This window comes from Somniosus microcephalus, unplaced genomic scaffold (genome assembly GCF_052327205.1).
Source record: "Somniosus microcephalus isolate GS21.2 unplaced genomic scaffold, FLI_Smic_1.0 unresolved_chr7, whole genome shotgun sequence".
In the NCBI taxonomy this organism is placed as follows: Eukaryota; Metazoa; Chordata; class Chondrichthyes; order Squaliformes; family Somniosidae; genus Somniosus; species Somniosus microcephalus.
The window spans coordinates 12571541-12599481 of NW_028225185.1; the positions used below are offsets into that span (position 1 = coordinate 12571541).

Genomic DNA, 27941 nt, shown 5'->3' on the forward strand with positions numbered 1-27941 from the left:
TTAATTTTGACCATCTTTTATTCCGATTTTTGTAAAGCAGTGGTGTTAGTGACACCATTGTACGGGCCATTCGGCCCAACTACTCTGTGCTGGTGTTCATGCTCCACACGAGCCTCCTCCCACCTCACCCCATCAACATAACCTTCTGTTCCTATCTACCTTCCCCTTAAATGCATGAACAGTGAGGAGGAGAGTGATAAGGCTTCAAGAAGACAGGCTGGTGGAATGGGCGGACACGTGGTAGATGAAATTTAACACAGAAAAATGCAAAGTGATATATTTTGGTAGAATGAGCAGAGACAATATAAACTAAAGGGTACAATCCTAAAGGGGGTGCAGGAACAGAGAGACCTGGGGGTATGTGTGCACAAATCATTGAAGGTGGCAGGGCAGGTTGAGAAAGCGGTTAAAAAAGCTTACAGGATCCTGGGCTTCATAAATAGAGACATAGAGTACAAAAGCAAGGAAGTTATGACGAACCTGTATAAAACACTGGTTCGGCCTCAACTGGAGTATTGTGTCCAATTCTGGGCACCACATTTTAGGAAGGATGTGAAGGCCTCAGAGAGGGTGCAGAAAAGATTTCCAAGAATGATTCCAGGGATGAGAGACTTCAGTGACGTGGAGAGACTGGAGAAGCTGGGGTTGTTCTCCTTGGAGCAGAGAAGGTTGAGGGGAGATTTGATCGAGGTGTTCAAAATCATGAGGGGTCTGGACAGAGTAGAGAGAAACTGTTCCCATTGGCGGAAGGGTCGAGAACCAGAGGACACAGAGTTAAGGTGATTGGCAGAAGAACCAAAGGCGACGTGAGGGAAAACTTTTTTACACAGCGAGTGGAAATAGGCGGTCTTAGTTATGCTGGGATAATGTGGTCGGAAGCTCATTTCAGGGTCAAATATGACACCAAGGTTGCGACAGATGTTAGGGAGAGGGATGGAGTCAGGGGCTAGGAACGGAGTTTGTGGCCGGGACCGAAAACAATGGCTTCAGTCTTCCCCATTGCCCCTTGAGAAGGTGGTGGTGAGCCACCTTCTTGAACCGCTGCAGTCCGTGTGGTGAAGGTGCTCCCACAGCGCTGTTAGGGAGGGAGTTCCAGGATTTGGACCCAGCGACGATGAAGGAACAGCCAATATATTTCCAAGTCAGGATGGTGTGTGAGACTCGGAGGGGAACTTGGAGGTGGTGGTGTTCTCGTGCGCCTGCTGCCCTTGTCCTTCTAGGTGGAAGAGGCCGCGGGGTCAGGAGGTGGGAGGTTAGAGGGGACACTGACCAGCCGCCTGTTTCGGACAAGTGAACTTAAAGCAGGCAAACCCTTGGCTTTATTCAAACCCGGCAACTTTATTTAAAATAGGAATGGAAACAAACGACAGAAGCTTGCTCTGCAGACTCCCGGTCGAGAATGGAGGCCCAGAGGCTGCTGTAGGGGGACAGGCACCCACACTTAGACACAGTGATTCTCAGACTGGGTCAGTCAGAATGTGAACAAAAACCACAAACAGACCTGTACCCACCAGTACTGTACCCGTGTTACACAGCGACAGACCTGTACCCACCAGTACTGTACCCCAGTGTTATACAGTGACAGACCTGTACCCACCAGTACTGTACCCCAGTGTTATACAGCGACAGACCTGTACCCACCAATACTGTACCCCAGTGTTATACAGCGACAGACCTGTACCCACCAATACTGTACCCGTGTTATACAGCGACAGACCTGTAGCCACCAGTACTGTACCCCAGTGTTGTAGTGACAGACCTGTTCCCACCAGTACTGTACCCCAGTGTTATACAGCGACAGACCTGTACCCACCAGTACTGTACCCCAGTGTTATACAGCGACAGACCTGTACCCACTAGTACTGTACCCCAGTGTTATACAGCGACAGACCTGTATCCACCAGTACTGTACCCCAGTGTTGTACAGTGACAGACCTGTTCCCACCAGTACTGTACCCGTGTTATACAGCGACAGACCTGTACCCACCAGTACTGTACCCCAGTGTTATACAGCGACAGACCTGTACCCACCAATACTGTACCCGTGTTATACAGCGACAGACCTGTAGCCACCAGTACTGTACCCCAGTGTTATACAGTGACAAACCTGTACCCACTAGTACTGTACCCCAGTGTTGTAGTGACAGACCTGTACCCACCAGTACTGTACCCCAGTGTTATACAGCGACAGACCTGTATCCACCAGTACTGTACCCCAGTGTTGTACAGTGACAGACCTGTTCCCACCAGTACTGTACCCCAGTGTTATACAGTGACAGACCTGTACCCACCAGTACTGTACCCCAGTGTTATACAGTGACAGACCTGTACCCACCAGTACTGTACCCCAGTGTTATACAGAGACAGGCACAGCCGAGTTTGGAAGGACAGATCCGAATTGTACACGGTGAAAAATGTCACGTGCCTGGTATAAATCCAGGCCACACCGCTTTGATTAAACACGGACAGGAGCTGTCGAAGGCGGGGTGAGTACCAGCGGGGCCCTTCCTCCAGTCACGGGCGGGGTGAGTACCCGCGGGGCCCTTCCTCCAGTCACGGGCTGTCGAGGGCAGGGTGAGTACCAGCGGGGCCCTTCCTCCAGTCACGGGCTGTCGAGGGCGGGGTGAGTACCAGCGGGGCCCTTCCTCCAGTCACGGGCTGTCGAGGGCGGGGTGAGTACCAGCGGGGCCCTTCCTCCAGTCATGGGCTGTCAAGGGTGGGGTGAGTACCAGCGGGGCCCTTCCTCCAGTCACGGGCTGTCGAGGGCGGGGTGAGTACCAGCGGGGCCCTTCCTCCAGTCACGGGCTGTCGAGGGCGGGGTGAGTACCAGCGGGGCCCTTCCTCCAGTCACGGGCTGTCAAGGGCGGGGTGAGTACCAGCAGGGCCCTTACAGCGTGCTCTCCAGCGTGTTATAATTATCCTTGAAGCTCTTAAGCTCCAGGAAGTGCTTGGGCCTCTTGTTCTTCTGGCTGGATGGCAGGTAGGTGACCTGGATGGTGGTGGGCGAGGAGGCCTCGGGAGAGGAGCTCAGGTCCTTCGCTGCTGTCTGGCGCTGCGTCTGGCCCCACTTGCCCCGGGCCTGAAGGCTGTTCGGAGGGAAAGCACATGCATGTCAAGACAGGGCTGCACCGGCATTCTCGTGTTTTTCCCTCCTGAAAACGCTGACCCCGCTCGCTGGGGTACGGGTTCTCCAGGACCGGGCCCCACCCCCGCTCCGCGAGCAGATGCCCAAACCTCAATTCATAGCATCTCTCAGCACAGGAGGAGGCCATTCGGCCCATCGTGCCTGTGCCGGCTCTTTGAAAGAGCTCTCCAATTAGTCCCACTCCCCCCTGCTCTTTCCCCACAGCCCTGTGAATTTTTCCCCTTCAAGTATTTCTCCAATTCCCTTTAGAAAGTCACTATTGAATCTGCTTCCACCGCCCTTTCAGGCAGCGCGTTCCAGATCACAACAACTCGCTGCGTAAAAAACATTCTCCTCATCTCCCCCTCTGGTCCTTTTGCCGATTATCTTCAATCTGTGTCCTCTGGTTACCGACCCTCCTGCCACTGGAAACAGTTTCTCCTTATTTACTCCATCAAAACCCCTCATGATTTTGAACGCCTCTATTAAATCTCCCCTTAACCTTTTAAGCTTAACCGTCTCTGCTCAAAGGGGAACAGTGGATGTGGTGGATTTGGACTTTCAGAAGGCTTTTGATAAGGTCCCACATAAGAGATTAGCGTGTAAAGTTAAGGCACATGGGATTGGGGGCAAGGTATTGACTTGGATAGAGAACTGCTTGGCAGACAGAAAGCAAAGAGTTGGAATAAACGGGTCGTTTTCCGAGTGGCAGGCAGTGACTAGTGGGGTACCGCAGGGATCGGTCCTTGGACCCCAGCTATTCACAATATATATAAATGATCTAGACAAGGGAACTAGATGTAATATCTCCAAATTTGCAGGCGACACAAAGCTGGGTGGGCATGTGTGCTGTGAGGAGGATGCCGAGAAACTCCAGGATGATTTGGACAGGTTGGGTGATTGGGCAGAAGCATGGCAGATGCAACATAACGTGGATAAATGTGAGGTTATCCACTTTGGTGTCAAAAACAGGAAGACAGATTATTATCTGAATGGCAATAGATTGGGAGAAGGGGAAGTGCAACGAGGCCTGGGTGTCCTTGTGCACCAGTCGCTGAAGGTAAGCATGCAGGTGCAGCAGGCGGTTAAGAAGGCAAATGGTATGTTGGCCTTTGTAGCGAGAGGGTTCGAGTACAGGAACAAGGATGTCTTGCTGCAGTTGTACAGGGCCTTGGTGAGACCACATCTGGAGTATTGTGTGCAGTTTTGGTCGCCTTATCCGAGGAAGGATGTTCTTGCCATGGAAGGAGTTCAGCGAAGATTCATCAGGTGGATACCTGGGATGGCAGGAATGACTTGAGGAAAGATTGGGACGATTGGGCTTGTACTCGCTGGAGTTTAGAAGAATGAGAGGGGATCTCATTGAAACTTATAAAATTCTAACAGGACTGGACAGACTAGATGCAGGAAGGATGTTCCCGATGATCGGGGAGTCCAGAACCAGGGGTCACAGTCTAAGGATAAGGGGTAGGCCATTTAGGACTGAGATGAGGAGGAATTTCTTCACCCAGAGAGTGGTGAACCTGTGGAACTCTACCACAGAAGGCAGTAGAGGCCAATTCATTAAATATATTCAAGAAGGAGTTGGATATATTTCTTAAGGCTAAAGGGATATGGGGAGAAGGCAGGGACAGGGTACTGAATTTGGATGATCAGCCATGATCTCATTGAATGGCAGAACAGGCTCGAGGGGCCGAATGGCCGACTCCTACTCCTATCTTCTATGTTTCTATGACCGGATCATCTGTTTTTGGTCATGTTGGCTGAGGGATGAATGCTAGCCAGGACACCGGGGGAAGAGCTCTCCCGCCCCACCCCTTGCTCTTCACTGGGCATGGCATCTCTCGCGTGTACTTGAACAGACGAGGCCCTCGGTTTAAACGCTGAATTTGAAAGACGGGGCAGCTCCCTGGGCACTGCGCTGGGAATGTCGGCCCGGATCACTGGCTCAAATCCTGGAGTGGGGCTTGAACCCCACGACCCGCTGGCCCAACAACCTGCGTTTATAGAGTGCCTTGAATCTATTAAACGTCCCAAGGCGCTTCGCAGGGGCGGTATCGGCGTTAGTCCTGCCTCGCTCGCCCCTGCCGGTGATGTCCCAGCACGGTGGCATAGTGGTTAGCACTGTTGCCTCACAGCGCCAGGGACCCGGGTTCAAATCCGGCCTCGGGTGACTGTCTGTGTGGAGTTTGCACATTCTCCCCGTGTTTGCGTGGGTTTCCTCCGGGTGCTCCGGTTTCCTCCCACAGTCCAAAGATGTGCGGGTTTACGTTGATTGGCTATGATAAATTGACCCTTAGTGTTAGAGGGATTAAATACGTGGGGTTACGGAGATAGGGTGGGAGATGTGTAGGGGTTACGGGGATTGGGTGGGACATGTGTCGGTGCAGGCTCGATGGGCTGAAATGGCCTCTATCTGCACTGTGGGGTTTCTGTGATTCTGTGATTCTGTGAATACTGAAGGCACTTGTTGTCCAGTAACAAAGAATGGACATTTGGGAGCCTCTCCAATTTTAGAACTCTCCCTCACCGCACGTCCCCGACCAACAGGTGAAAGGAGAAAATAACTCTTCCCTTAATTAACAACTTGCATTTATACAGCACCCTTAGTGCAGTAAAATGTCCCAAGGCACTTCACAGGAGCGATTATCAGACAAAATTTGACTCCGAGCCACATGAGATATTAGGGCAGGTGACCAAAAGCTGGGTCAAAGAGGTTGGTTTTTTAAGGAGCGTCTTAAAGGAGGAGAGAGAGGCGGAGAGGTTTAGGGAGGGAATTCCAGAGCTCGGGGCCCAGGCGGCTGAAGGCACGGCCGCCAATGGTGGAGCGATGGAAATCGGGGGATGCGCGAGAGGCTGGGATTGGAGTAGCGCAGAGATCTCGGCGGGTTGTGGGGCTGGAGGAGATTACAGAGATAGGGAGGAGGTCGTGGATGGATTTGAAAACAAGGATGAGAATTTTAATATCGAGGTGTTGCTTAACCGGGAGTCAATGTAGGTCAGCGAGCACAGGGGGTGATGGGCGAACGGGACTGGGTGCGAGTTAGGACACGGGCAGCCGAGTTTTGGATGACCTCAAGTTTATGGAGTGTAGAACTATGGAGGCCAGCCAGGAGTGCGTTGGAATAGTCAAGTCTAGAGGCAACAAAGGCGCGGGCGAGGGTTTCAGCAGCGGATGAGCTGAGGCAAGGCCGGAGATGGGCCATGTTAACAGAGGTGAAAATGGGCGGTCTTAGACCCAAGAGGCTACGGACACTGACAGGTAGGGCAACCAGACAGCAAGAGCTATAATGTAATAGAGAACGGCTTGGGGCTGGGGGGGGGTGGAAGAAGAAAACTAACTCACATGGCAGCCAGCTCGTTCACTGCATGCTGGTACTTCAGATATTCCGTCTTCCCAAAGACCTGCAACAGAAAACAAGGGGGAATGTGAGCGCTTCGCCCCCTTCCTTCGACAGCTGGGCGGTGAGCTGTACAGACTGGAACGTCCCACACCACACCACCCCCCCCACCCCGCCAACCCCGGTTTCACTGCTCTCCGGTGGCAACAAGGCCTGGATTTTGGGGTGGTGATGCAAGAACATAAGAAATAGGAGCAGGAGTCGGCCATTCGGCCCCTCGAGCCTGCTCCGTCATTCAATGAGATCATGGCTGATCTTCGACCTCAACTCCACTTTCCCGCCCGATTCCCATATCCCTTAATATCCAAAATCGATCTCGGCCTTGAATATACTCAACGACTGAGCCTCCACAGCCCTCTGGGGCAGAGAATTCCAAAGATTCACCACCCTCTGAGTGAAGAAATGCCTCCTCCTCTCAGTCCTAAATGGCCGAGCTCTTATCCCGAGACTGTGCCCCCTGGTTCTAGACTCCCAGGGGAGTGATGTCATCAAGCTGGCTAAGCAGCCAATCACATTGAAGAATTCTCAGACAGCAAACCAGGAAATAAAAAGGGGAAACATCCTCCCTGCAGCAATGGTGATGGTGAAATGGTCAGTGTTTGCTGCCAAGACCCCTCAAACTGACTGAAGGTCAGGTATTTAGCGCATGCGCAGGTAAACGCGGAAATCCCGAAGCTGCGGTCAGTCATTCCCTGCGCCGACACTGGCTGCGCTGTGGAACTCCCCATAGCCGGCAGTCACGGGAGATCACTTAAACCGACAAAAACTTCCCCCCCACTTTTCCGCTCTAATGTCGCCGTTTGTAACCCCATAAAAAAAAGTTAAGCCTTGTTCAAGGAGGTGTAACTGGGTTTGTAGACGGGTGTTCTGAGCCATGTTCCCTCTAAGCTGCACGGCCACGCAACTCCCTGCCGGTCTCACGCAGCCCAGGACTGGCCTTTTTTCCAAATGTTAAATCGCGCGCAAACTGTGAATGGGCCGCGCACCGAAAAAAAAATTAAGGGGGGGGCGGGGGGGGGACACACGTTGGTTCTGAGTACTAACTAATGCTGAACAACCGTCTGGCCCTGACTTTATATTTGTGGCATGACATTCCTCCATTATGATAAAAATTACTAGATTTTTATAATATATATTTATTTTTATAATATTTTTAAAAATTCTCGAAGTTTATAATATTTCAGCTTCTACGTTAACGCCATATGCATGTCCCAATCTTTATTTTGCTCTCTGTGAATTTTTTTTGAAGTGAATGATAAAGGCTGCTTTTTATTTCCTGGTTTGCTACCTGTGAGAATTCTTCAATGTGATTGGCTGCTTAGCCAGCTTGATGACATCACTGCTAGTGGACACTGGAGCTCCCCTCATTCATGAAGAGGCGCACAGCATCCAGTCATTGAGCCGGGAAGATAGGGATTAGGAAAGGCGATCAAATGTTTGGTAAAAACACTCAAATATAACTTGGTAAGTTACTTCTCACTAAATTAAGTTAATCTCTCTTGGGTCCTACTAACTTTCACCTTATCTATACTCCATTCATACACTATATTTATCTATTATATACTTATCTATACACCATCACCTCCAAGTCACACACGCACACCATCCCGACTTGGAAATATATTGGCCGTTCCTTCATCGTGGCTGGGTCAAAATCCTGGAACTCCCTCCCTAACAGCGCTGTGGGAGCACCTTCACCACACGGACTGCAGCGGTTCAAGAAGGTGGCTCACCACCACCTTCTCAAGGGGCAATTAGGGATGGGCAATAAATGCCGGCCATGCCAGCGACGCCCACATCCTGAGATTGAATAAAATACACCTCGATGAGGATCTTCTCCAACCAGTCTTAACCGTCTCCCTAAACGGTACAGCCAGTGTTTCGTTAATGTTTCGCTCATACAATTGGGATCATTGTTCCTGCTCCCTTTTCTGCGCACGCACTGGAGCAGGAGGCCATTCAGCCCCTCGAGCCTGATCCGCCATTCATTGAGATCACGGCTAATCTGTATCCTAACTCCATCCACCCGCCATTGGCTCCATATCCCTTAATATGTTTTGTCTAGCAAAACATCTTCTCTATCTCAGATTTAGAATTATTAATTGAGCTCACATCTACTGCTTTTTGGGGGATGGGGGGGAGCAAAGGAGTTCCACACATCCACCAACCTTTCTGTGAAGAAGTGTTTGCTAACTTCTTTTCTGAACGGCCTGGCTCTAATTTTAAGGATATGACCCCTTGTCCTGAACTCCATCATCAGCGGAAACAGTTTTTCGACCTTATCAAATCCTCTCACAAATCCTAAACGCCTCATTTGAAGAGACTGAAAATCCAGGGACAACACCATCTCAGAATCATACAGCATTGTGCCTGATCTATGCCCACGTACGGCGATCTGCAGTCACACTTACCCCCGTTCCGTGGCGCGCCGCCTCGTATCCGTCTATTAGCTTGTCGATCAGGTTCTTGCGGACGCCTCTGAACGGCATGTTGGCGTCTCTCAGCTCCAGCAGGAAGCTGCGGAAACTCTTCCCCGTTAAACGCTTGGCGTGATCGGCGCCCTCGCCAGTGAAGAGATCTGCAGCGGGAAACGCGTCCGGGGGGGGGGATTCAATAAAACCGCAACACAGAATCGTACCGCACAGGAAGAGGCCACACGGCCCCTCGAGCCTGCTCCGCCATTCAATAAGATCATGGCTGATCTTCGACCTCAACTCCACTTTCCCGCCCGATCTCCATATCCCTCGATTCCCCGAGAGTCCAAAAATCTCTCGATCTCGGCCTTGAATATACTCAACGACTGAGCCTCCACAGCCCTCTGGGGCAGAGAATTCCAAAGATTCACCGCCCTCTGAGTGAAGAAATTCCTCCTCATCTCAGTCCTAAATGGCCGACCCCTTATCCTGAGACTGTGACCCCTGGTTCTGGACTCTCCAGCCAGGGGGAAACAGCCTCTCAGCCTCTCCCCTGTCAATCCCCCTCAGAATCTTGTATGTTTCAATGAGATCACCTCTCATTCTTCTAAACTCCAGAGAGTATCGGCCCATTCTACACAATCTCTCCTCATAGGACAGCCCTCTCATCGCAGGAATCAATCTAGTGAACCTTCGTTACACCGTCTCCAAGGCATGTCATATCCTTCCTTAGATACGGAGACCAAAACTGTGCCCAGTAATCCAGGTGTGGTCTCACCAAGGCCCTGTACAATTGGAGCAAGACTTCCTCACTCTTATACTCCAACCCCCTTGCAATAAAGGCCAACATGCCATTTGCCTTCTTTATTGCTTTCTGTACCCGCATGATAACTTTGTGTTTCCTGCACGAGGAATCGGTGTCCTCTGGTTACCGACCCTCCTGTTAGCGGGAAACAGTTTCTCCTTATTTACTCTACGGTACCGAGGGAGTGCCGCACTGTCGGAGGGGCGGTACTGAGGGAGCGCCGCACTGTCGGAGGGGCGGTGCTGAGGGAGCACCGCACTGTCGGAGGAACGCCGCACTGTCGGAGGGGCGGCGCCGAGGGAACGCCGCACTGTCGGAGGGGCGGCGCCGAGGGAACGCCGCACTGTCGGAGGGGCGGCACCGAGGGAACGCCGCACTGTCGGAGGGGCGGCACCGAGGGAACGCCGCACTGTCGGAGGGGCGGCACCGAGGGAACGCCGCACTGTCGGAGGGGCGGCACCGAGGGAACGCCGCACTGTCGGAGGGGCGGCACCGAGGGAACGCCGCACTGTCGGAGGGGCGGCACCGAGGGAACGCCGCACTGTCGGAGGGGCGGCACCGAGGGAACGCCGCACTGTCGGAGGGGCGGCACCGAGGGAGCGCCGCACTGTCGGAGGGGCGGCACCGAGGGAGCGCCGCACTGTCGGAGGGGCGGCACCGAGGGAGCGCCGCACTGTCGGAGGGGCGGCACCGAGGGAGCGCCGCACTGTCGGAGGGGCGGCACCGAGGGAGCGCCGCACTGTCGGAGGGGCGGCACCGAGGGAGCGTCGCACTGTCGGAGGGGCGGCACCGAGGGAGCGCCGCACTGTCGGAGGGGCGGCGCCGAGGGAACGCCGCACTGTCGGAGGGGCGGCGCCGAGGGAACGCCGCACTGTCGGAGGGGCGGCGCCGAGGGAACGCCGCACTGTCGGAGGGGCGGTACTGAGGGAGCGCCGCACTGTCGGAGGTGCCATCTTTAGGATGAGACGTTAAACCGAGTCCCCACCTGCTCTCTCAGGTGGATGTAAAAGATCCCACAGCCACTATTGGAAGAAGAGCAGGGGGGAGTTCTCCCCGGTGTCCTGGGGCCAATATTTATCCCTCAATCAACATCACTAAAACAGATGATCTGGTCATTATCACATTGCTGTTTGTGGGAGCTTGCTGTGCGCAAACTGGCTGCCGCGTTTCCTACATTACAACAGTGACCACACTTCAAAAAAAGTACTTCATTGGCTGTAAAGCGCTTTGGGACGTCCTTCAGTTGCCTGGGCCCCCCCCCCCCACCGAGCTCTGGAATTCCCTCCCTAAACCTCTCCCTCCTCCTTTAAGACACTCCTTAAAACCCATCTCACTGACCAAGCTTCTTATCACCTGTCCTAATATCTCATGTGGCTCGGTGTCAAATTTTGTCCGATAATCGCTCCTGTGAAGCGCCTTGGGCCGTATTACGACGTTAAAGGCGCTGTGTAAATGCGAGTTGTTGCTGTTGTCCCGAGGCCGTGTAAGGCGCTACAGGAAACTTTGTGCTATCCGACACCGACGAGACCGAGCTGTTGCCGTCCCATCAAAACTGCCGGACAAACCAGCGCTAATGTTGAAACACACGGAGATTTTGAGCTCCGTATCTGGCAACAAACCCTGTCAGCTTCTAAACAGTCGGCAGTACCTTGCAAGCGTCTCTGTAGCTTAGCAACAGCTTCAGCGAGACCTTGCAGAGCCTGACTGGTGAAAAAAAAGCAACGAAAAAAAAACCTAACGAAACTGCTCCTGATTTTTGCCGGTAGCTCGAGCATTCCGGACAGTTAACCTCCGGATAATACAAAGTTTCCTGTATATAAATGCGAGTTCTTTTTTCTCCTGCAGCCCTGCCTGAAGGTGCAAACCAGAAATTCAGCCCTCGATTTGTTGAGCCACGATGAAGCTGCACTCACCCACGTGCCTGATGGCATCCAGAGCCTTCATCCTGTACAGATAGTTATAGCGACCTGCAGAGATTAATGATTGCAGTGATTGTGACACTTAACAAGTCAATAAACCTCAAGTTACCTTCCAACATTAAAACATTTCCTGATTCTCAGTTAGTATTTTCTTTCTGTACATTTTGTGATCATCAAGAGGAGAAATGTTAGCATCATAGAACGAACACTTCCCCATTTCAGGCAACAGGTCAGCACAACCAATCTCAGCACGGGTTAGATACAGAGTAAAGCTCCCTCTACACTGTCCCATCAAACACTCCCAGGGCAGGTACAGCACGGGTTAGATACAGAGTAAAGCTCCCTCTACACTGTCCCCATCAAACACTCCCAGGGCAGGTACAGCACGGGTTAGATACAGAGTAAAGCTCCCTCTACACTGTCCCATCAAACACTCCCAGGGCAGGTACAGCACGGGTTAGATACAGAGTAAATCCTTAGCAGCAAGCACAATGTCAGATGTTAGCCGATTGGCTCATTTTTTTCCGGGGCAATAGGTTGGCAACGGAGGACGGGGGAGTGGCCTGGTCTTCCCGGACACTGGGTTACACTGCTCACTGTCGCAGAGCGTGGCTGTTGTGTGAGCAGCAGCTTCTGCTTTATAAAAAGAAATCTCTCACACACCCAGGTGTTCAGATGTCGGACATGTCCCAACAACCGAGGGCAAACGATTGTTATTTGGGCATCGTGGTTCCATCACGCCTGCACACGCCGGTCCGGCAGTGCCTCCATTTTAAAATTCTCATCCTCCTTTTCAAATCCCTCCGTGGCCCTCCTCCCTCTGTAACCTCCTCCGGCCCCATGAACACCGTAATCTCGGCACTCCTCCGATTCCAGCCTCTTGAGCATCCCCTGATTTCCATCGCTCCACCATTGGCGGCCGTGCCTTCAGCCGCCTGGGGCCCCGAGCTCTGGAATTCCCTCCCTAAGCCTCTCCGCCTCTCCCTCCTCCTTTAAGACGCTCCTTAAAACTTCCCTCTGGTGACCCAAAGCTTGGTCACTGTCCTAATATCTCATGTGGCTCACCCGTGTCAAATTTTTTGATTAACGCTCCTGTGAAGCGCCCCGGGACATTAAATGCAGGTGGTTGTTGTTGCTGTGAGCTACCTTGGGTTCTTGGTTCCTGAAGTTGCAGTAAGCGCACATCGCCCTCGTCCAGAAGCAGTGGCTCGTAGTCGAGGTCCTGGACTTTCAGGAGACTCCGGTCAATCTCCTCCCTCAGATCCTGCCGGGAATTACACAAGGGAAAAGGAGGAACGTTAAGCTGTCGGGCACAGAGCGCTCTTCCCGTAATGCACGCACTCGGGATATGGGCATGGCTAGTGGGGGGGGGGGGGGGGGGGGGGGCGGTGAAAGAGAGTGGGTCTAATTGGAGAGCTCTTTCAAAGAGCCGGCACAGGCACGATGGGTCGAATGGCCTCCTTCTGTGCTGTATTGTTCTATGATTTATTAGCCATCGCCATTTGCCCCTTGAGAAGGTGGTGGTGAGCCGCCTTCTTGAACCGCTGCAGTCCGTGAGGTGAAGGTGCTCCCAAAGTGCTGTTAGGGAGGGAGTTCCAGGATTTTGACCCAGTGACGATGAAGGAACGGCCCGATATATTTCCAAGTCGGGATGGTGTGTGTGACTTGGAGGGGAACTTGGAGGTAGCGGTGTTCCCATGCGCCTGCTGCCCTTGTCCTTCTAGGTGGAAGAGGTCGCGGGTTTGGGAGGTGCTGCCGAAGAAGCCTTGGCGAGTTGCTGCAGTGCATCTTGTAGATGGTACACACTGCAGCCACGGTGCGCCAGTGGTGGAGGGAGTGAATGTTTAAGGTGGTGGATGGGGGGCCGATCAAGCGGGCTGCTTTGTCCTGGATGGTGTCGAGCTTCTTGAGTGTTGTTGGATTAGAATCATAGAAAGTTACAGCACGGAAGGAGGCCATTTCGGCCCATCGTGTCCGCTCCGGCCAACAAAGAGCTCTCCAGCCTAATCCCACTTCCCAGCTCTTGGTCCGTAGCCCTGCAGGTTACAACATCCCAAGTGCACATCCAAGTACTTTTTAAATGTGGTTAGGGTTCCTGCCTCTACCACCCTTTCAAGCAGTGAGTTCCAGACCCCCACAACCCTCTGGGTGAAGAAATTTCCCCTCAAATCTCCTCTAAACCTTCCACCAATTACTTTAAATCTGTGCCCCCTGGTTTTTGACCCCTCTGCTAAGGGAAATAGGTCCTTTCTATCCACTTTATCTAGGCCCCTCATGATTTTATACACCTCAATAAGGTCTCCCCTCAGCCTCCTCTGTTCCAAGGAAAACAGACCCAGCCTGTCCAGTCTTTCCTCATAGCTAAGATTCTCTACTCCTGGCAACATCCTTGTAAATCTCCTCTGTACCCTCTCTAGTGCAATCACATCTTTCCTGTAATGTGGTGACCAGAACTGCACGCAATACTCTAGCTGAGGCCTCACTAGTGTTTTATACAGCTGAAGCATAATTCCCCCTGCTCTTGTATTTTATGCCTCGTCTAATAAAGGCAAGCATTCCGCATGCCTTCTTAACCACCTGTCCTGCTACCTTCAGGGATCTGTGGACATGCACTCCAAGGTCCCTCTGCTGTTAGAGCTGCACTTTTAAAGAGGTTCCCCCCCCCCAACGACCAAGTTGATCACACTCTAGCCTCAGAATTTGGTGACTCGGGCCCCATGGAAAGGTTTAAAGTACTTAAACAAGGTGTCCATACTGCAGACCGAGAGCCACGCATACGGGTCATTTTGGGACGCTTTCGTTTAGTAATTGTATACTGACCCACTCATCACATCTGTACCATTCTTCACAGCATCTCTCTCCTCTCCTCAGCAAAAAGGTGGCAGCTGCTTGCTGGGGTACAACTCCCTCCTGGGTAACCCAAGCTTTGCCGGGGCCTCAGCTATTTACAATCTGCATTAATAACCGAGATGAAGGGATCGAGTGCAATGTATCCAAGTTTGCTGATGGTACAAAGCTAGGTGGGACAGTAAGCTGTGAGGAGAACACAAAGTGTCTGCAAAGGGATAATGATAGACTGAGTGAGTGGGCAGTAAGGTGGCAGATGGAGTACAGGAAACTTTCGATTTACCGGCACCTAAATAACCGGAAATCTCGGTTAACCGGCAAAATTCAGGAGTAGGTTCAGGTAACTTTTATTACTCCATGTGTTGCTGTGCAAGGGTGTGGCTGCAGCTGTTGCTAAGCTACAGAGACGCTTGCAACTTGTGGCCATTGTTCTGAACCCGTTGCTAAGCAACAGGGTTTGTTGCTTTATACGGAGCTCTGAGCTCCGTATCTTTTACTATAGCGTTCGGTTATCCGGAATTTTTGATGAACCGGCACCACGTCGGTCCCGGATAAAAAAAAAGTTTCCTGTATAATGTAGGGAAATGTGAGGTTGTTCACTTTGGTAGGAAGAATAGAAAAACAGAATCTTTTTTAAATGGTGAGAAACTTTCAAATGTTGGTGTTCAGAGAGATTTGGGTGTCCTCGTGCAAGAAACACAGAAAGCTAGCATGCAGGGACAGCAAGCAATAAGGAAGGCAAATGGCATGTTGGCCTTTATTGCAAGGGGGTTGGAGTATAAGAGTGAGGAAGTCTTGCTACAATTGTACAGGGCCTTGGTGAGACCACACCTGGAGTACTGGGCACAGTTTTGGTCTCCTTATCTAAGGAAGGATAGACTTGCCTTGGAGGCGGTGCAACGAAGGTTCACTAGATTGATTCCTGGGATGAGAGGGCTGTCCTATGAGGAGAGATTGTGTAGACTGGGCCGATACTCTCTGGAGTTTAGAAGAATGAGAGGTGATCTCATTGAAACAGACAAGATTCTGAGGGGGATTGACAGGGTAGATGCTGAGAGGCTGTTTCCCCCTGGCTGGAGAGTCTAGAACCAGGGGTCACAGTCTCAGGATAAGGGATCGGCCGTTTAGGACCGAGATGAGGAGGAATTTCTTCACTCAGAGGGCGGTGAATCTTTGGAATTCTCTGCCCCAGAGGGCTGTAGAGGCTCAGTCGTTGAGTATATTCAAGGCCGAGATTTTTGGACTCTAGGGGAATCAAGGGATATGGGGATCAGGCGGGAAAGTGGAGTTGAGGTCGATGATCAGCCATGATCTTATTGAATGGCCGGAGCAGGCTCGAGGGGCTGTATGGGCTACACCTGCTCCTATTTCTTATGTTCTAACCCTTCTTTACCGGTAAGAGGGGCACCGGCAGACTATCCGAGGGGCATCGCAGGCAACAACTTATACTGATATAGCACCTTTAATGTAATAAAACGTTTTGTTGAGGTGACTGAAGTGGTGGGCAGGGGAATGTCGATGGATGTTATTTATATGGACTTCCAGGAAGCATTTGATAAAGTCCCACATAAGAGACTGTTAACGAAGGTAGAAGTCCACGGAATTGAGGGCAAATTATTGACCTGGTTAGGAAATTGGCCGAGCGGCAGGAGACAGAGAGTCGGGATAATGGGAAGGTACTCAAATTGGCAGGATGTGACTAGTGGTGTCCCGCAGGGATCTGTGTTGGGGCCTCAACTAGTCACAGTATTTATTAACAACTTAGATGGTGGCATAGAAAGTCATATGTCCAAATTTGCCGACGACACAAAGATAGGCGGCATTGTAGATGAAAGCATAAAATTACAAAGGGATATCAACAGATAAAGCGAATGGAAAAAATTGTGGCAAATGGATTTCAGTGTAAGCAAATGTGAGGTTATCCACTTTGGACCTGATAAAAAGATACTTTCTAAATGGTGAAAAACTAAAAGCAGTGGAAGTCCAAAGAGACTCGGGGGTCCAGGTACAGGAAACTTTGGTTTATCCGGAAGTTGTATGTCTGGAAACCTCGAGCCACCGGCAGAAATCAGGAGCCATTTTGTTAGGTTTTTTCTCTTCTCGTGGCTTTTTTTCCCCCCAACAGTCAGGCTCTGCAAAGTCTCTGTAGCTTAGCAACAGCTTCAGAGAGACGCTTCCAAGGTACGGGCCGACTGTTTAGAAGCTGTTGCTAAGCAACAGTGTTTGTTGTCAGATACGGAGATGAAAACCTCCGTATGCTTCAACATTAAGTTTTGATAGATCGGCAACAGCTCGGTCCCGGATATCACAAAGTTTCCTGTACACAGATCATTAAAATGTCACGAACAGGTACAGAAAATAATCAAAAAGGCTACTGGGATGCTGGCCTTTATATCGAGAGGACTAGAGTACAAGAGGGTAGAAGTTATGCTGCAGCTGTACAAAGCCCTGGTTAGACCACACCTGGAGCACTGGGAGCAGTTCTGGGCCCCACACCTTAGGAAGGATAGATTGGCCCTGGAGGGAGGGCAGCGTAGGTTTACCAGAATGATACCCGAACTCCAAGGGTTAAATTACGAGGAGAGATTACACAAACTAGGGTTGTATTCCCTGGAATTTAGAAGGTTAAGGGGCGATCTGATCAAAGTTTTCAGGATATTAAGGGGAACAGATAGAGAGAAACCATTTTCGCTGGTTGGGGAGTCGAGGACTAGGGGGCAGAGTCTAAAAATTAGAGCCAGACCTTTCAGGAGTGAAGTTAGGAAACACTTCTACACACAAAGGGTGGTAGAAGTTTGGAACTTTCTTCCGCAAACGGCAATTGGTGCTGGGTCAATTGTTAATTTTAAATCGGGGATTGATAAATTTTTGTTAACCAAAGGTATTAAGGGATATGGGCCAAAGGCGGGTAGATGGAGTGAGGTCGCAGATCAGCCATGATCTCATTGAATGGCGGAACAGGCTCGAGGGGCTGAATGGCCTCCTCCTGTTCCTGTGGTCCAAGGCGCTTCACAGGAGCGTTGCAAAATTTGACACCGAGCCACATCAGGAGATGTTAGGGCAGATGACCAAAAGCTTGGTCGAAGAGGTAGGTTTTAAGGAGCATCTTAAAAAGGAGAGGCGGAGAAGTTTAGGGAGGGAATTCCAGAGCTCGGGGCCCAGGCGGCTGAAGGCACGGCCGCCAATGGTGGAGCGATGGAAATCGGGAATGTTCAAATGGCCAGAATAGGCAGAGCACAAATATCTCGGGTGATTATAGGGCTGGAGGAGATCAGATAGATGGAGGAGGGATTTGAAAACAAGGGTGGAAATTTTTTAAAGGGGGAGTCACTCAACTGGGATCCAATGTAGGTCGGCGAGCACAGGGGGAGATGGGCGAACGGGACGCGAGTTAGCACACGGGCGGAGGGGCAAATCACCCAGTGCTCCAACACAACACAGTGACAAACCTTGGGTGCATTGTGGCCGATGGGTACGTGAGGCCCTCGCCTGGATTTCATGGCAAACCTCATGATCTGACGCTTGACGAAGATAAACAGCAGAACAAACACCTGGGGGGGGCAAGAGAAAGCAAGGTTAGGAAGGAAGGGTGTCCTCGCATTTCTAACAACACCTTTAGCCATCTCAGGATGTCCCAAAGCTTCACAGCCAAATGAAGGACTTTTTTTCCCCTTCCCCCCCGAAGTGCGGTCACTGTTGTGAAGTCGGAAAGGCGGCCGCCAATTTTGCGCACAGCAAGCTCCCGCAAACGGCAATTAGTTTGAGCGATACATTCCTACATTACAACAGTGACTACACTTCATTGGCGGTCAGGCGCTTTGGGACGGCCGGTGGCCGGGAAAGGCGCTGGAGAAATGCCAGTCTTGGTGTTTTTTTTAAAAAAGAGTAAAATACTGCGGATGCTGGAAATCTGAAACATAAACAGAACATGCTGGAGATACTCAGCAGGTCAGGCAGCATCTGTGGAGAGAGAAACAGAGCGAACGTTTCAGGTCGATGATCTTTCGTCAGAACTGGAATAAGTTAGAGATGCAACAGGTTTTAATCAGGTGCAGAGGCAGGGAAAGGGGGGAAGAAAGACTTGCGTTTCTAACCTCAGGGTGTCCCAAAGCACTTTACAATGAAGTACTTTTTGAAGTGTGGTCACTGTTGTAATGTAGGAAACGCAGCAGCCAATTTGCGCACAGCAAGCTCCCACAAACAGCAATGTGATAATGACCGGATCATCTGTTTTTAGTGATGTTGGTTGAGGGATAAATATTGGTCCCAGGACACTGGGGAGAACTCCCCCCTGCTCTTCTTCCAATAGTGGCTGTGGGATCTTTTACATCCACCCGAGAGGGAAGACAGGGCCTCGGTTTAATGTCTCATCCAAAAGATGGCACCTCCGACAGTGCGGCGCTCCCTCAGTACCGCCCCTCCGACTGTGCGGCGCTCCCTCAGTACCGCCCCTCCGACAGTGCGGCGCTCCCTCAGTACCGCCCCTCCGACAGTGCGGCACCTCCCTCAGTACCGCCCCTCCGACAGTGCGGCGCTCCCTCAGTACCGCCCCTCCGACAGTGCGGCGCTCCCTCAGTACTGCCCCTCCGACAGTGCGGCGCTCCCTCAGTACTGCCCCTCCGACAGTGCGGCGCTCCCTCAGTACCGCCCCTCCGACAGTGCGGCGCTCCCTCAGTACCGCCCCTCCGACAGTGCGGCGCTCCCTCAGTACCGCCCCTCCGACAGTGCGGCGCTCCCTCAGTACCGCCCCTCCGACAGTGCGGCGCTCCCTCAGTACCGCCCCTCCGACAGTGCGGCGCTCCCTCAGTACCGCCCCTCCGACAGTGCGGTGCTCCCTCAGTACTGCCTCCGACAGTGCGGCGCTCCCTCAGTACCGCCCCTCCGACAGTGCGGCGCTCCCTCAGTACCGCCCCTCCGACAGTGCGGCGCTCCCTCAGTACCGCCCCTCCGACAGTGCAGCGCTCCCTCAGTACCGCCCCTCCGACAGTGCGGCGCTCCCTCAGTACCGCCCCTCCGACAGTGCGGCGCTCCCTCAGTACCGCACTGGGAGATTTTTGTGCTCAAGTCTCTGGAGTGGGAGTTAGACCCACAACCCTCTGATTCAGAGGCGAGGGTGATACTTTTTAAAAAGCAAAATACTGCAGATGCTGGAAATCTGAAATATAAACGGAAAATGCTGGAAACACTCAGCAGGTCAGGCAGCATCTGTGGAGAGAGAAACAGAGTTAACGTTTCAGGTCGATGACCTTTCGTCAGAACTCACGACTTATATTATTCTTAGTGATTGGGAGAATTATCACGGGTACGCTTTTATCAACACCTTGGCTGCCCGTGCCTGCAAACATCGCCCCACCACACCTACTGCTGTGAATATGCAGCCTCCAGAGAACACAACCGCAACACCAGCAAAGGCAGTGCCGATCCAGGCCGACTTGACCGACCGACAACCAACCCGTCTCCAATCCAGGCGGCCATTTTGGGCCGTCGCCGAAGCCCTTCAGCGATCTCCCCGCAGCCTTGATGACCGATGGCAAAATGCTTGGGAGAACTGCGACCTACGGAATGGATTCCTTACAGAGGAGCCCACAGTGCAACCTGAAGGATCAAAGCTCCCTCGCAAACAGTGGACAACCACCGACCGCCTCAGAACCAGTCATGGTAGATGCTGCCACCTTCTCCATAGATGGGAGATTAAAGCATCCCCATCGTGCGACTGTGGAGCTCCTGATCAGACCCTGGAGCACATCATTGAGCACTGCCCTCAGAGGAGATTCACAGGCAGCCTACAAGATATCCTCGCTGTTACACCGGAAGCTTCGGCCTGGATATCGCACTTAGATATTGACATTTGATTTGCTTTGCTATGACCGTACGAAAGAAAGGAAGAAGTTGTTTTAGTGATGTTAGTTGAGGTTAAACACCGGCTGGGACATGAGTCATAGAAACATAGAAGATAGGAGCAGGAGTAGGCCATTCGGCCCCTCGAGCCTGCTCCGCCATTCAATGCGATCATGGCTGATCATCCAAATTCAGTACCCTGTCCCTGCCTTCTCCCCATACCTCTAGATCCCTATAGAGTCAGATCCCCAACTTCCCTTTAAAAAAAAATCTTTCATTGTATTAATTTGCTGAATTAAAAATGCAATCCTATAAAAATGCCAACGTTATCCAAGTAACTATTGTATTAAAAAATAAAATAAATGGCATCGGATATACGGCACAGAAACAGGCCATTCGGCCCACCCAGTCCATGCCGGTGTTTATGCTCCACTCGAGTCTCCTCCCGTCTTTCCTCATCTAAATCTATCAGCGTCACCCTCTATTCCTTTCTCCCTCAGATGCTTATCCAGCCTCCCCTTAAATACATCGATACTATTCACCTCAACCACTCCCTGTGGCAGCGAGTTCCACATTCTCACCACTCTCTGGGTAAAGAAGTTTCTCCTGAATTCCCCATTGGATTTCTTGGTGACTCTCTTATATTGACGGCCTCTAGTTTTGCTCCTCCCCACAAGTGGAAACATTCTCTCTGTATCCACTCTATCAAAGCCTTTCATCATTTTAAAGACCTCTATTAGGTCACCCCTCAGCCTTTTGTTCAAGAGAAAAGAGACCCAGCCTGTTCATCCTTTCCTGATATGTATACCCTCGCATTCCTGGTATCATCCTTGTAAATCTTCTCTGCACGCTCTCCAGTGCCTCTCTATCCTGTGTATAATATGGCGACCAGAACTGTACGCAGAGCTCCAAGTGTGGTCTAACCAAGGTTCGGTACAGGTTTAGTATAACTTCACTACTTTTCAATTCTATCCCTCTAGAAATAAACCCTAGTGCCTGGTTTGCTTTTTTTTTTAAATGGCCTTGTTAACCTGTGTCGCAACTTTTAGTGATTTGTGTATTTGTACTCCGAGATCCCTTTGTTCCTCTACCCCACCCAGACTCGCACCCTCTAATTGATAAGTGACCTTCCTATTCTTCCGACCAAAATGTAATACCGTGTTGGCCATGGCCGAGTTGGTAGCACCCTCACCTCGGAGTCAGCGGGTTCAAGCCCCACTCCAGGGATCTGAGCACATAAATCTAGGCCGACACTCCCAGTGCGGCACTGAGGGAGCGCCGCACTGTCGGAGGGGCGGTACTGAGGGAGCGCCGCACTGTCGGAGGGGCGGTACTGAGGGAGCGCCGCACTGTCGGAGGGGCGGTACTGAGGGAGCGCCGCACTGTGGGAGGGGCGGTACTGAGGGAGCGCCGCAGTGTGGGAGGGGCGGTACTGAGGGAGCGCCGCAGTGTGGGAGGGGCGGTACTGAGGGAGCGCCGCAGTGTGGGAGGGGCGGTACTGAGGGAGCGCCGCAGTGTGGGAGGGGCGGTACTGAGGGAGCGCCGCAGTGTGGGAGGGGCGGTACTGAGGGAGCGCCGCAGTGTGGGAGGGGCGGTACTGAGGGAGCGCCGCAGTGTGGGAGGGGCGGTACTGAGGGAGCGCCGCAGTGTGGGAGGGGCCGTACTGAGGGAGCGCCGCAGTGTGGGAGGGGCCGTACTGAGGGAGCGCCGCAGTGTGGGAGGGGCGGTACTGAGGGAGCGCCGCACTGTCGGAGGGGCGGTACTGAGGGAGCGCCGCACTGTCGGAGGGGCGGTACTGAGGGAGTGCCGCACTGTCGGAGGGGCGGTACTGAGGGAGCGCCGCACTGTCGGAGGGGCAGTACTGAGGGAGCGCCGCACTGTGGGAGGGGCGGTACTGAGGGAGCGCCGCACTGCCGGAGGTGCCGTCTTTCAGATGAGACGTTAAACCGAGGCCCCGTCTGCCCTCTCAGGTGGATGTAAAAGATCCCACGGCCACTATTGGAAGAAGAGCAGGGGGAGTTCTCCCCGGTGTCCTGGGGCCAATATTTATCCCTCCCCCACCATCACTAAAAACAGATGATCTCATTGCTGTTTGTGGGAGCTTGCTGTGTGCAAATCGGCTGCTGCATTTCCCACATTACAACAGTGACCACACTTTGAAAAGTACTTCATTGGCTGTAAAGCGCTTTGTGATGTCCGGAGGTGGTGAAAGGCGTTGGAGGAATTAAGACTCTCTTTTTCTAACCTCACATTTATCGGTGTTGAAATTCATTCGCCGACATCTTGCAATGCATTAATTTGCGGAACTAAAAATAACGCAATCGTATAAAAATGCAAATGTTACCCCCGGTAACTAGCGCATGATAATAAAAACAGACAATGCTGGAAACACTGCGCAGGCCGGGCAGCATCCGTGGAGAGAGAAACCGAGTTAACGTTTCAGGTCTGGGGCCCTTTGTCAGAACTGGAAAGAGTTGGAGGTGCAACAGGTTTTAAGCAAGAACAGAGCCGGGGAAAAGGGGGGGACGGGGGGGACGGGGAAAAGAACAAAAGGAAAGGTCTCTGATAGGCTGGCAGGCAGATTAAGAAGGACTCGCATTTCTCCAGCGCCTTTCACAACCTCAGGACATCCCAAAGTGCTTTACAGCCAATGAAGTACTTTTTGGAGTGTGGTCACTGTTGTAATGTAGGAAACAAATAGGGGTGATAGTACAAAACAAAAGGAGATGGTAATGGGACAAGTAAAGAAACCATTAACGCATCACCGGCACCCGGCTACCGACCATAGAGCACATATACCAGAAACGCTGTTTACGGAGGTCACGGACCATCATCAAAGACCCTACCCACCCCAGCCACAGTCTGTTCGCCCTCCTGCCATCTGGGAGACGCTACAGATGCATTCGCACCCGTACGACCAGATTTAGGAACAGCTTCTTTCCCAGGGCTGTCATCCTACTGAACTCCACAAATAAACTCTAAAGCCTGCACATCTGCCAATGCACTTTATTATGGTTATGTTAATGTTAATGTATTACAAGCCAAATGTACGTTGAATGTTTAAATGTCTTAATCTAATTGTACACTCTCGGGAGCTGCAAGCCTACATTTCGTTGTACTGCACTTGTGCACGAACAATGACAATAAAATTGATTATTATTGCATTAACTAGATCCCTAACTTCCCTTTTCTTTAAAAAAAAATCTAACATTACATCGGATATACGGCACAGAAAGAGGCCATTCGGCCCAACCAGTCCATGCCGGTGTTTATGCTCCACTCGAGCCTCCTCCCGTCTTTCCTCGTCTAACTCTATCAGCGTAACCCTCCATTCCCTTCTCCCTCAGATGCATGTCCAGCCTCCCCTTAAATGTATCTATACTATTCACCTCAACCACTCCCTGTGGTAGCGAGTTCCACATTCTCACCACTCTCCAAGTAAAGAACTTTCTGCTGAATTCCCTGTTGGATTTCTTGGTGACTCTCTTAGGTTTATGGCCTCTAGTTTTGCTCTTCCCCACAAGTGGAAAGATTCTCTCTGTATCCACTCCATCAAAACCGTTCATCATTTTACAGACCTCTATTAGGTCAGCCTTCTTTTTTCAAGAGAAAAGAACCCCAGCCTGTACTTCCTTTCCTGATATGTATGCCCTCCCATTTCTGGTATCATCCTCGTAAATCTTCTCTGCACCCTCTCCAGTGCCTCTATATACATTCAAGGGCAGACGTCGACGACGAAGTCCAACACCGCCTTCAGTGTGCCAGTGCAGCCTTCGGTCGCCTGAGGAAGAGAGCGTTTGAAGACCAGGACCTCAAACCCGGCAGTAAGCTCATGGTCTACAGGGCAGCAGTGATACCCGCCCTGCTGTATGCCTCAGGAGACATGGACCATGTACAGCAGGCACCTCAAAGCACTGGAGAGGTACCACCAACGCTGCCTCCGCAAGATCCTGCAAATCCATTGGCAGGACAGGCGCACCAACGTCAGTGTTCTTGCTCAGGCCAACATCCCCAGCATCGAAGCTTTGACCACGTTCGATCAGCTCCGATGGACGGGTCACATCGTCCGCATGCCCGATACGAGACTCCCAAAACAAGCGCTCTACTCGGAGCTCCGGCACGGCAAGAGAGCCCCAGGTGGGCAGAGGAAACGCTTCAAGGACACCCTCAAAGCCTCCTTGGGAAAAGTGCAGCATCCCCACCACCGACACCTGGGAATCCCTGGCCCCAAGACCGCACAAAGTGGAGGAGAAGCATCCGGGAAGGCGCCGAACACCTCGAGTCTCTTCGCCGGGAGCAAGCGGAAGCCAAGCGCAAACAGCGCAAGTCAACCCAAGCACCCCACACCCACCCGCCCCTTCAACCACCGTCTGCCCCACCTGTGACAGAGACTGTAGGTCCCGCATTGGACTCATCAGTCACCTGAGAACTCATTTTTAGTGTGGAAGCAAGTCATCCTCGGTTCCCAGGGACTGCCTAAGAAGATATCCTTTCTATAGTATGGCGACCAGAACTGTACGCAGTGCTCCAAGTGTGGCCTAACCAAGGTTCGATACAGGTTTAGCATAACTTCCCTACTTTTCAATTGAATCCCTCTAGAAATAAACCCCAGTGCTTGGTTTGCATTTTTAATGGCCTTGTTAACCTGTGTTGCAACTTTTAGTGATTTGTGTATTTGTACTCGGAGATCCCTTTGTTCCTCTACCCCACCTAGACTCGCACCCTCCAAGTGATAAGTGACCTCCCTATTCTTGCTACCAAAATGTAATGCCTCACATTTATCTGTGTTGAACTTCATTTGCCAATTATTTTCCCATTCTACAAGTTTATTAATGTTGCAGTCCTCCTCGGTATTGACTATACTCCCCAATTTGGGGTCAGCTGCAAATTTAGAAATTGTTTGTTTCCAAAGTCTAAATCGTTAATCATCCCAGCACTGATCCTCGTGGAACACCACTACCCACCTTCTGCCACTGTGAATAGCTACCCTTTACTCCCACTCTCTGCTTTCTGTCCTGAAGCCAGAACATTACATTAACCTGCTGACTTAAAAATAATGCAATTCTATAAAAAAATGCAAATGCTATTGCGAGTAACTATTGCATTAACTAGATCCCCAACTTCCCTTTAAAACAAATCTACATTGCATTAATTTGCTGAATTAAAACATAATGTCAGGCTATGAAAAAAATGGTAAATGCTATTGCAAGTAACTACTGTAAAAATTGCAAGTAACTCCTGCCTTCCTATGAAACATTGCAAATGTTATCTGTGCATTAACTGGAAGCTCAGTAAAGAAAAAATTCTACATTGCATTAATTTGCTGAATTAAAACATAATAGAAACAAAACAAGATAGGAGCAGGAGTAGGCCATTCGGCCCCTCGAGTCTGCTCCGCCATTCAATGAGATCATGGCTGATCATCCAAATTCAGTACCCTGTCCCTGCCTTCTCCCCATATCCCGGGTTCGAATCCGGCCTCGGGTGACTGTCTGTGTGGAGTTTGCACATTCTCCCCGTGTTTGCGTGGGTTTCCTCCGGGTGCTCCGGTTTCCTCCCACAGTCCAAAGATGTGCGGGTTAGGTTGATTGGCTATGATAAAAATTGACCCTTAGTGTTAGGGGGATTAAATACGTGGGGTTACGGGGATAGGGTGGGATATGTGTCGGTGCAGGCTCGATGGGCTGAAATGGCCTCTATCTGCACTGTGGGGTTTCTGTGATTCTGTGATCCCTTTAGCCTTAAGAAATATATCCAACTCCTTCTTGAATATATTTAATGAATTGGCCTCCACTGCCTTCTGTGGTAGAGAATTCCACAGGTTCACCACTCTCTGGGTGAAGAAATTCCTCCTCATCTCTGTCCTAAATGGCTTACCCCTTATCCTTAGACTGTGACCCCTGGTTCTGGACTCCCCGACCATCGGGAACATCCTTCCTGCATTTAGTCTGTCTAGTCCTGTTAGAATTTTATAAGTTTCAATGAGATCCCCTCTCATTCTTCTAAACTCCAGCGAATATAAGCCTAATCGACCCAATCTCTCCTCATACGTCATTCCTGCCATTCCAGGTAACAGTCTGGTGAATCTTCGCTGCACTCCCTCCATGGCAAGAACATCCTTCCTGCATCTAGTCTGTCCAGTATGATGTCAGGCTATGAAAAAAATGGTAAATGCTATTGCAAGTAACTAGTATAAAAAATTGCAAGTAACTCCTGCCATCCTATGAAAAATTGCAAATGTTATCAGTGCATTAACTGGAAACTCTGTAAAGAAAAAATTATACATTGCATTAATTTGCTGAATTAAAACATGTCAGGCTATGAAAAAATGGTAAATGCTATTGCAAATAACTACTGTCAAAAATTGCAAGTAACTCCTGCCTTCCTATGAAACATTGCAAATGCTATTGCAAGTATAAGAAGTCACACAACACCAGGTTATAGTCCAACAGCTTTATTTGAAATCACAAGCTTTCGGAGCGCTGCTCCTTCGTCAGGTGAAGTGGAGAGAAGCATACAGGCACAGCATATACAGTCAGAGAATACTGCCAGACGATTACAGGTAATCTTTCTAACTGCCCTTTATCCCACCTCGGCAGAGAGATAATCACAGCAATCAAAGGTGTGATCTCTGCCGAGGCGAGATAAAGGGCAGTTAGAAAGATTACCTGTAATCATCTGGCAGTTTTCTCTGACTATATATGCTGTGCCTATATGCATCTCTCCACTTCACCTGACGAAGGAGCAGCACTCCGAAAGCTTGTGATTTCAAATAAAGCTGTTGGACTATAACCTGGTGTTGTGCGACTTCTTACACTTGTCCACCCCAGTCCAACACCGGCATCTCCACATTATTGCAAAGTAACTATTGCATTAACTCGATCCCCAACTTCCTTTCCCCCCCCTCCCCTTATACATTACATTAATTTGCTGAATTAAAACATAAATGTCAAGCTACGCAAATGTTATCTGTGCATTAACTGGAAGCTCTGTAATTAGCTGAATTATAACAAAATGCAAGCCTATGGAAAAAATGGTCAATGTTATTCTATTGCAATGGGATGAATTAGCAAAATGGTCCACTCACCAGGCTGCCATAGGCCATGACCAGCACCACATTGACCCCAGACAAGCTCTTGGCACTCGCCATACTGGTCACTAAGGCACCTTATCTGATTATTGGGGTTGTTATTCGGGAAAGCGAGCTAGCGAGCAGCCTCTTTCAAACCCCCGCCCTGAGGCGCAGGGCCTTGCCCGCTGCTAGGCTGGTTGCTGGGGAAGCCGCTCTCGCGAGAACCGCCGGCCCCCTCCCGAGATTTCCCGTCCCCTTGCCCCTCTTCGGAAACACTCGTGAATTTCCGGCCGGGTCTTTGTTTTGCCTTCTAATTTTTTTTTTCGAAATCGCTTTTTAAAATTTTTAATGAGCCGCTGCATCAACGAGGACGTTTATCAGGTTGTCAAAATTGTGAATTTGATATCATTTTCTTTTCAAAAGTCGTTCAAGGGTGGCTTCGGCAGTTTCCGGAGATGATCGGAACGTCCCGGCGGTCGGTCCGGGTGCAGCTCGGCAAAAGCCGAGAGAGAGGAAAGGGG

At 51.0% G+C, this 27941-nt stretch overlaps 1 protein-coding gene across 2 annotated transcripts; it reads right to left on the bottom strand.

The window, feature by feature from the left end:
- On the bottom strand, nt 1–27672 carry ltap1 (lipid transport auxiliary protein 1). Of its 2 annotated transcripts, XR_015075738.1 has the most exons (8): nt 27436–27672; nt 17960–18061; nt 12810–12927; nt 11658–11711; nt 8937–9103; nt 6471–6529; nt 1978–3086; nt 1–1935 (listed from the first exon to the last, which is right to left on the bottom strand). XR_015075738.1 is itself a non-coding variant. In XM_085978660.1 (7 exons), exons 1-7 carry the CDS (start codon nt 27496–27498, stop codon nt 2888–2890), a joined length of 762 nt encoding a protein of 253 aa, XP_085834786.1. In that variant the 5' UTR covers nt 27499–27672; the 3' UTR covers nt 1–2887. The 2 variants fall into 2 exon arrangements, 1 of the variants encoding a protein (XP_085834786.1); XM_085978660.1 differs by having other exon boundaries at nt 1–3086.
- Nucleotides 27673–27941: the final 269 nt, after the last annotated feature.